Genomic DNA, 8170 nt, shown 5'->3' on the forward strand with positions numbered 1-8170 from the left:
CCTTCTTACCAGGTTGGCATATCCTAGTCAAAGAGGATAGAGTATGTTCGCAGCAGAGTTACTGTGTGAAAGAAATTTTGGAAATGCCTAATACAAAAACTGTATTGCATTATCTGCTCTGTTGTTAGCTTTATAAGTGACTCATAAGCAAAGCTAGATTTTATTTTTTTAAATAACATGACTACCAAATATGTTCATCTAGGTAGCATAAAACTGGCCAACTGTGACTACTATCCCTCCATATGTTTCTATGGAATCTTTGTAGGTTTTCAGCTATACACACCAAGACAAAAAAAACAGTCTTAAGAAACATATCGGAGAGATGCAGCATAAGAGGACTTTACTATCCACTTTCCAGTTCTTGGAGGACAAACTGGTCCTACTTCATTATCTGAGAACCTTAAGAACTTTGTAACATGATGAAGTTCAGCTCCATCCTGAACAACTGAGCTCCCAGAAACTACGGGGAAACCACATAAGACAGGTGTTTTCGTTTCAGATGACCAGCTATGTCCATTCTAGGTTTTGAGTCCAGCTTTGGGGCTGAAGTGCCTGTGCAGTCACCAGACCAGGACTGAACCTCTGTGTTAGAGCTACTTTCTTCTGCTTCTCTGAAGAATTTCTCATACTTGTCCAAATATGGAGGCCTTTCAGGCAGCAGATAGTAGTGCGTTGAACTGGCCTTCTTACCATTTTCAATAATAGGAAGAATGCAAGGGACCCTATTGGAAGATCCTTCACTATTTTGTCTTTGTAGAGCTTTGCTGCTTACATACTTAGGATCAGGTGCAAAACTCTGGGTGGGGGGCATAACCCCATTGAGGTATGATGGCAGGCTTTTAGGACTCGGCGTACGGGAATTGCTGCATGACAAAGGTTCTCTTGGGGGCACTTTTGGAGGCCTGTCTTCATCGCTGTATGCACTAGAAGCAACTTCTGCTGACCACCTTCTGTAATCCGGTTTGAGAGCCCTTGGAGGTATAGGAACCCTTGGTGGAATCTCTGGTTTATCTTCATCAGAGTTTGGAGAAGACCTGTTTAAGTGTCCAGATAGTCTTACTACTGGTTTATTAAGAGATCCAGCTGGCCCGGAATGGGACCTTCGCAAACGTCGATGCTGCTGCTGTGGAGGAGGATAAATACTGGATATGCATCCATTTAGGCTTTGCATAGTGTTGGCATCTTCTGGTTTTGGTCCTGTTGGAGTATCAAAGTAGGCATAGTTGATTTGTCCACAGCCCCTAAAGCTCCGCCGGCTTGGAGCACTAGATTTAAAAGAAGGAAGTTCATAATCTTCTAACAAAAAGTCAGTATCTGAGCTAGTCAGGAATTCCACTTCTTTGTCAACCTCATCTGGAATAAGGTCTTCAGAAATAGGCAGGGGGGGTAGTGGCCTGGAGCTACGGTCATTGGAAGATGCAGAGAGAAATTGAATCGGCCCATTTTTTACTGGCATGTGAGGAGGTGTTTCTTCAGAAACACAGCCCATGGCTAATGACAGTTTACTAAAGCCAGGAATAAGATGGTTTTCATATCTTGAAATCGGCTGTTCATTTTTGGGACTTACAGGAGGTGGACTGGATGTCTGAGATGGGCCTTGGATGCAACTTTCAGCAAAGCTGTGGTCATTCACGGAAGCATGGTTGGAAGAGTGCCCTAAAAAGTTGAGAAAGTCTTAGAAATGCTTTTCTAAGCGACACCCTAAGTGCATGACTTTGCCACTGCACATTTAACTACTTAATTCCTTCTATGCAACCATAAGCAATGTCTGCTTAACGACTCCCATAGCAAAATACAGCTATTGTAGATCTTTTCTGGCTGTGGATTTATGTGTTTAGTTAAGAGAGCAGCTGATTACTTTACTGTTTCAGGCCAGTGCTCCAGTTAGATGAGGTAGTTTAAGAGACCCCAAGCATTATCAACAGAGCAGAGCTACAGCTACAAAGCTCCCAGCAAAGGACTACAACAGAACAAGTGCTATTTTACTAAATGGCTTTTCTGTCGGAAGTGTAATGGCAACTCAGAGGCTTCTAAGTACGAGAAAAAGGTGGTTTTGTTTGTTTGTTTTAACTTGATCATGTTTTTGAAAATGATTTGTGGTTTTGGTTTTTTTTGATTTGGCTTGAATAAGTGGTATTTTCTTGAAATGTTTGCATTCTGTCACCAGAGGGCAGGCTTATATCCAGAATGAGAAAGCACTGTCTTGGTGAAGACCTGAGGAGCTTTTTCCCCCAAGACAAATCCATGACACTACCTAAATATATATGTGTTAGTCTTTATACTTACCAATGGATGGTAAATGTTGCTCTGTTGATGGATTCAAATTATACGCCATTGCAATAGGGTCCACATTAAAGAAAGTACTAAAAAAAAAAACAAAAACAAACCTTTGCTGTAAATAAACCATAGGTTGGTACTGGTACCAGTATTCTTAATGCTTATCTCATATACTTGAAGATGCAATAGATCAAATTTTAGCCTCACTCACTTTTCAAATCCACTGTGGCTACCCCAGCAGGTTTTCAGACTCCCCATGGCTTGACTAGTGTGAAGAAATCCGGCTTTCAATGGGACTCTCATCTCCTGAGCAGCAACTCCTGCAGTTGACATTGTGCACTGCTTGCTGGTGATGTCTCACAACCCTAGAAATTCAGTCCTTAACAGGTTTCCTGCAGTTTTCATTCCCTTCAAAAGAGAGGATATAAGTATCAGAAATGCAAACTTGATGAGTTTATCTCATCTGAAATTTCAGTATTTCAAGGAATTAAATAGCTCTGTAGAAAGCCCTTCTGTCCTAATACCTGTCAATACAAAAACTTGACTGAACTTGTTACTTTCTGTCTTGACTGCAAAACTAAAGTACAAAATAGGTAAGTTCTCTTACAGGATTAAACTGTATAGAAAAAATATGTTCAACAAAGCTATCGATATATGGAAACTGTGAATCAGCAATTTACAATTATGGTTTTGTACATAAACTGCTATCTTCCAGGCAAAATAAGCTTTCCAGAACAATCTCTTTAACTTTCTAGTAGCCACCTATCTTTGGTGGTATCTTTTTGCCAAGTTTACGGTTTCCAATGTAGCCAACATATTACAGCCTAGTCTGGTTTTCAGTATTACCTTCAGTAGCCTAACAACTGGCCTTTGCTCCAATAAACACCATTACTGATTACTCAAATCAGAATTCCAAAACTTCTTTTATATAAAGCAGTTGCTACTATTAATAAACTTAAGCATTAAAGTACTTTAAATCAGCCTCAAGTCTTCTACCTATTTCAAACAAACTGGAAATCTAGTGATTTGAAATAATCTCAGATTAAACTGTCCTACTGTATTCAGATTTATTTTGAATGTGTGAACAATGCTCTTTACAGCCCATTTACAACAGAAAAAATGTGTTGGCAATTGCTTTATATTGAATAAGTAATCAGAGTCTAAGGAATACATTGACTCGCAGGGCTTTGTTTAGGAAAGTCAGAATGGATTATTGGGAGCGGGGGACACACACACACACAGTGCAAAACTACTCAACATTCTGAAGGCAGGAGACATTAAGTCCAAGACTATAAGCAAATATGTTCTCTGGGTCTGAGCTTCCTCTACACAAATATCCTAAATTCAGCAAGTACAATATGGTGTTATATGGCTGTTAAAAAAAACACAAAACCAAACAAACAACCAAACAAAAATGCAACAAACAAAACCCCAACAACCCAACAAACAAAAACGCAACAAACAAAACCAAAACAAAACCAACCCCAACAACCAACCAACAAAAAACCAAAACCAAAAACCAAAACCAAGCCATCCAAACCAGTTTAATTTGTATCCCTCTTGAGAATCAAGAATATGGCCAGTTTCTTAACAGGAACTTCCTCCCCACCCCCCCCAAGAAAAAATTCCACCTAAAGAAAAGTCAAGCAACAATTCAGGGCCTGCTACATCAGTGCAGTACATGTGTCAAGAAGACCCCTTCACAGTATTGTACTGCAAGAAAATGGGGTACAGAAACAAGTAATAGCTTATACTTATGGTAAATCTGTTTAAAAATGGCATTCTATGCAGATGTGTAATCTTCTTTTTCCTTTAAGGGGAAAGATCCATTATACTTTTTTGCAACATGAAGGATGGGCAGACTCCTAAGCAGGACTGTAAAACAGGTGCCCTAGGATTAATTTGCAAACTGACACCACTAATTGCCTTTCATAAACAATTGTTTTAGAGAGAACAACTCTGCTATGTTTTTCCAAATTCGAATTGGGTCCAGTATTGATCATCCAAGGAAACAGTATATGCAAAATAGCTTCTGACTGTATGTATGTTTATAATGTGCAAGACCTATCACATTCTCTGAGTGTGATGGTTTTCTTGATTGTGACTACCAGTGATCACCCTTGTCTTAACAGAAGTGGGATTTTTTTTATTCACTACCAGATACCCAGTGTATTTTAGCCAGACATTTAAGAAGTCTATAGACAGGATGCTATTGGCTTTAACAGAAATGAACAAGAGCCAAACCAGTATTCTGTCTGCTGGAGCAGACCATTAGAGTCTTAGTCCTACTTACTTCAGCCCTCCTGATTTTAGTAAAGACTATGTTCTTCCTGTTCAGACAATCTCCTTAAAAGCTAGCTTAAGCCTGGAAATTTTTGGATTACACAGTCAGGTTGGACCCTTCCCAGTAATGGGAATTACATATTTTCATAGTACAATTAAATATAAACATACAGCCCCAGGAAGCAATAGTTCTGATTAGCAAATGAGTTCAGAATCTCTAGTAGTCATGTAACAGCAGTTCTTCCTTCCAGTTCTGTAAGTGCAAGCAGAACCATTGTCTACGGGGGAGCAGAAGACAGGAGAACTCCAAGACTGGAAAACTTAAGTCAAAAAGACTTAAGCAGGACAGTACAAATATAGCACCAACTCTGAAATGACTTCCTATCACGTTAACACAATTCACAAATAAAACATCCATCACATCAGCTCACACTGTATTGAGCAGTGATTTTTCATGCCTCAGATCCTATCCTATTAGCAATGAATCTGCAAAAGAAATGAAGGAGAATGAATTAGTGAACTTAAGGCTAATGCCTATGAAGAAGTTTGTGCTTATATTCCAGTATTTTTTGAAGTCAAATGCATGTCACAAGTTGGAAAAATCACTGATACAGAACACTCATTAGTCAGCACATGAAGTACTCCACCTCAGTGTGCATACAAGATCTGACAAGACCATGAGCAAGACATTGATTATGATATAAAAAATGAGACAGGAAGGGGGGGTGGCATTGCTGTAGTTTTGAAAGCACATGTAATGTGCTTGCTATGATAACATACAACCCTTGCAGGGCTTGTTAAGAAGCCCAGCCTCCATCAGATCCCACGCCAAAACCACTGCTAGTAATTACTGTGTCAGCTTTCTGAATGCTGTCTAAATCTTAGCTCTCAAGACTGATAGTTGCACAATTGCCTCTCTGAAATCCCTCTGGAATGCTAAGCTCAGCTTCTGAAATGGACTTAAATATTTACATGCCCAAGGAAAAGGTAAATTCTTTCAATCAACTATTTATTTATTTATTTATTTTAAAATAAAGCACAGACAAATTTTGCAGCCATAAAACTTGCTTGCTTCTAACAATAACCTCTTTGTGAATTCACAGGAGGTGACTTGCCTTGATAGTTCAGTGGGGAGCTGTGAATGGACGCAGTTACGAAACTGTCCTCCATGCCTTAAGCTACGAGTACCAAGAGAGGTAAGGCATGTGCTCTTTCACTAAATCGTCTAGTTACTTTTTCAGTGGAGTCTAGAGAGCCAGTGCTTGTATTTTAAAACATGTGTAAGCGTGTTTGAAGAAACAGTATCTTAAGAGGGAGTCATGAGGACATGTAACTGAGGAGTACAAACTGTATTTTATACAGTGTGCCCTTACTAAAGCTGAGCAGTACACATTTCATGAAGTTACTGCTACTATTTCATAGTAATTGGCTTTTTTAAAAAAAGAATTTACAAAAGTCAATCATGAAAATATAAACACCAATGCTTTCCACTGTAACTGTTGGCCCAATCCTGCCTCCTTAAAGACTTAAGGATCTAAACTTAACCATAAATAAAATCAAACTACATTTGCTAAAGAAAATGGTCACTATGTAGTAGTGAAGTGTTCTGGATCTCATGCTTTTTTACCACTCATTTGCACAGAATGGGTTTCCAGTTACTCTGCTTGTCTGGCCTAGTTTATGCAGATTATGGCACTTGGAAAGATCGAAGAAGCACTTTGAGCACTTTTGAAGATGTTACAGTTTCAGTGTTATTAAAATGAAACCGAATTAGTTCAAACTAAAACTATAGCTAGGAATTAGTACAGGGCAGATACAAGCCAAGGCAATTCAAAGGTTTGTCGGTGCATTAGGAAGCTATCCAACACCATCCACTGTAAGGCAAGGTAACTGTGCAAAGGAGATACTTTTCAATCATTCATGCCTGCTCACATTAACAAATAAGAATTATCCTAAATATCGGAGATTATTTTTTTTTTACAAGGCCAAATATACCTTCAGACTCGAACTGATGAGTGATAAATACGATGATGGATATGTGTTAGCTGCAAATGGTCAAATGTATCCGTAAAAAACAGGGTAGCTACATAGTGAGGAATGTATCTGGGAATATATTGGAACATTTTTGTGAGACAAACTTGAGTTACATAAAACATCTCAAATATACCACTAAATACCTGTGTTATAGCAACAGTAATCTCTATTTAGAAACTAAGAAGCATTTGCCTGTAGTTTAGCTCAACACCTATCACTGATCACACAGAGAATCTTGAATCTTCCCTGCTCTCCCAGCCCCAATGCAACGAAGTATTTGAGGTGAGCCAGGTTTCATAATAAAGAAAACCTTTCTGGTATGCACAGTAGACCAAAGCATGCTCTAGAATGTTTCACTTAATGGGTATGGAATACAGCAATTTGCTATACAGATTTTTGAATGCCTGCACAAATTTTGGACAGATTTTATAAAGGCAACATTCTTGATAAGCAGCTTATATACTTCTTTTAAGAAATGGGAAAGAAAAAAAAAGTCCTACTTACCACTTTTGGGAGGGGAAGAAAGGTGGCTACCTTAAATCCACAACCTATTTTTGCTCACCTTGCCACCACATATCTTTAACAAATCTCAGAAGCAATTCACAGGAGGAGGGGCACATTTTTGCACTACAAGTCATCCGCTCCAGCTAGCTGTTCCTTATTTGACAATGTGATGTAATTTCCTTTTTTCCCTTTGACTTTCTACTTAACGTAAATACTTGAGACAGAGCCACCCCTTTTAATATTTAAGTATTTCAGAATTCTAGTTGGACTTTAAAAGGCCTACAAGCCGTTAAGTATACTTTCTGGAACTCCGTATACTTAAAAAAAAATTTAAAAAAAAATCCTCGTTCTCTAGTGGTCATATTGTCCCTTAAGTGCTTTTGTCTTTGCAACTAGATGAATGCTTAGTAACTGGCACCTAGGAGAAACAGACTCATGAGAGGGTTAGTTTAAATCTACTTGTCTAAAAGAATTAGATCTTATTTACTATGCACCAAACCTCCACAGTGCAGTTTAGTATTCCTCAGTCACAGGCCAAATCATGCTCAGATATAGGCCTTGAAAGATTTCTTCCATTTACAGGAATTCTATTCTTTACAGTTGTTATATAGATGAGGCATATTGTTAGCTTTGAGAGATTTTTATACACATTCTGCCAAACAGAAATGGACCATCCTGTGGTAGAAAAATTAAGACTATAATCACTTAGTAAAAATGCTGCTCAAATCATAGGAGGTTGCAAATAAAATTAATTCTATGGGTATACCCCCAGATGATGATGGACATAAATTTAAAGAGACAAACGAACTAAACAGCAGACTAACTATGTATTTAGATTATAATAATCAGCTATTTTGAAATATATTCAAAGAACTGCAGTTCATCAAGGAGTTTAAGTTCAGCCAAATTTTATTTGGGCTGCCATTTCATGGTCCTATACAGCAACTGGGAGGAACCTGTAAAATTGCCAGTAGAAAACTAATAATTAAATAGCAAGACAATTGCCTTGCCTCTGCTTGTCAGATTTCAGATGCATGCTTAAGGTATGGTACTTCACCCTCGTGAAAATTTT

The 8170-nt window shown here is 38.3% G+C and overlaps 1 protein-coding gene across 1 annotated transcript; it reads right to left on the reverse strand.

Annotated features, from left to right (window-relative positions):
* Positions 1 to 216: 216 nt before the first annotated feature.
* On the reverse strand, positions 217 to 2654 carry ERRFI1 (ERBB receptor feedback inhibitor 1). Its single transcript, XM_009957528.2, has 3 exons — positions 2489 to 2654; positions 2287 to 2363; positions 217 to 1656 (listed from the first exon to the last, which is right to left on the reverse strand). The coding sequence occupies exons 1-3, from the start codon at positions 2608 to 2610 to the stop codon at positions 461 to 463; spliced, it is 1395 nt and encodes a 464-aa protein (XP_009955830.1). The 5' UTR covers positions 2611 to 2654; the 3' UTR covers positions 217 to 460.
* Between the last annotated feature and the right edge of the window lie 5516 nt (positions 2655 to 8170).

The sequence above is a fragment of the Leptosomus discolor genome, chromosome 20, assembly GCF_034619465.1.
Source record: "Leptosomus discolor isolate bLepDis1 chromosome 20, bLepDis1.hap2, whole genome shotgun sequence".
Lineage (NCBI taxonomy): Eukaryota > Metazoa > Chordata > Aves > Leptosomiformes > Leptosomidae > Leptosomus > Leptosomus discolor.

What these genes read in the sequence shown, in the direction of transcription:
- ERRFI1 (XM_009957528.2), bottom strand. Translation starts at nt 2,610, where the DNA reads ATGTCAACTGCAGGAGTTGCTGCTCAGGAGATGAGAGTCCCATTGAAA. An exon ending in AGCCACAGTGGATTTGAAAA is followed by an intron (nt 2,364 to 2,488) that starts GTGAGTGAGGCT and finishes TTTTTTTTTTAG; the next exon opens with TACTTTCTTTAATGTGGACC. An exon ending in GCAACATTTACCATCCATTG is followed by an intron (nt 1,657 to 2,286) that starts GTAAGTATAAAG and finishes TCAACTTTTTAG; the next exon opens with GGCACTCTTCCAACCATGCT.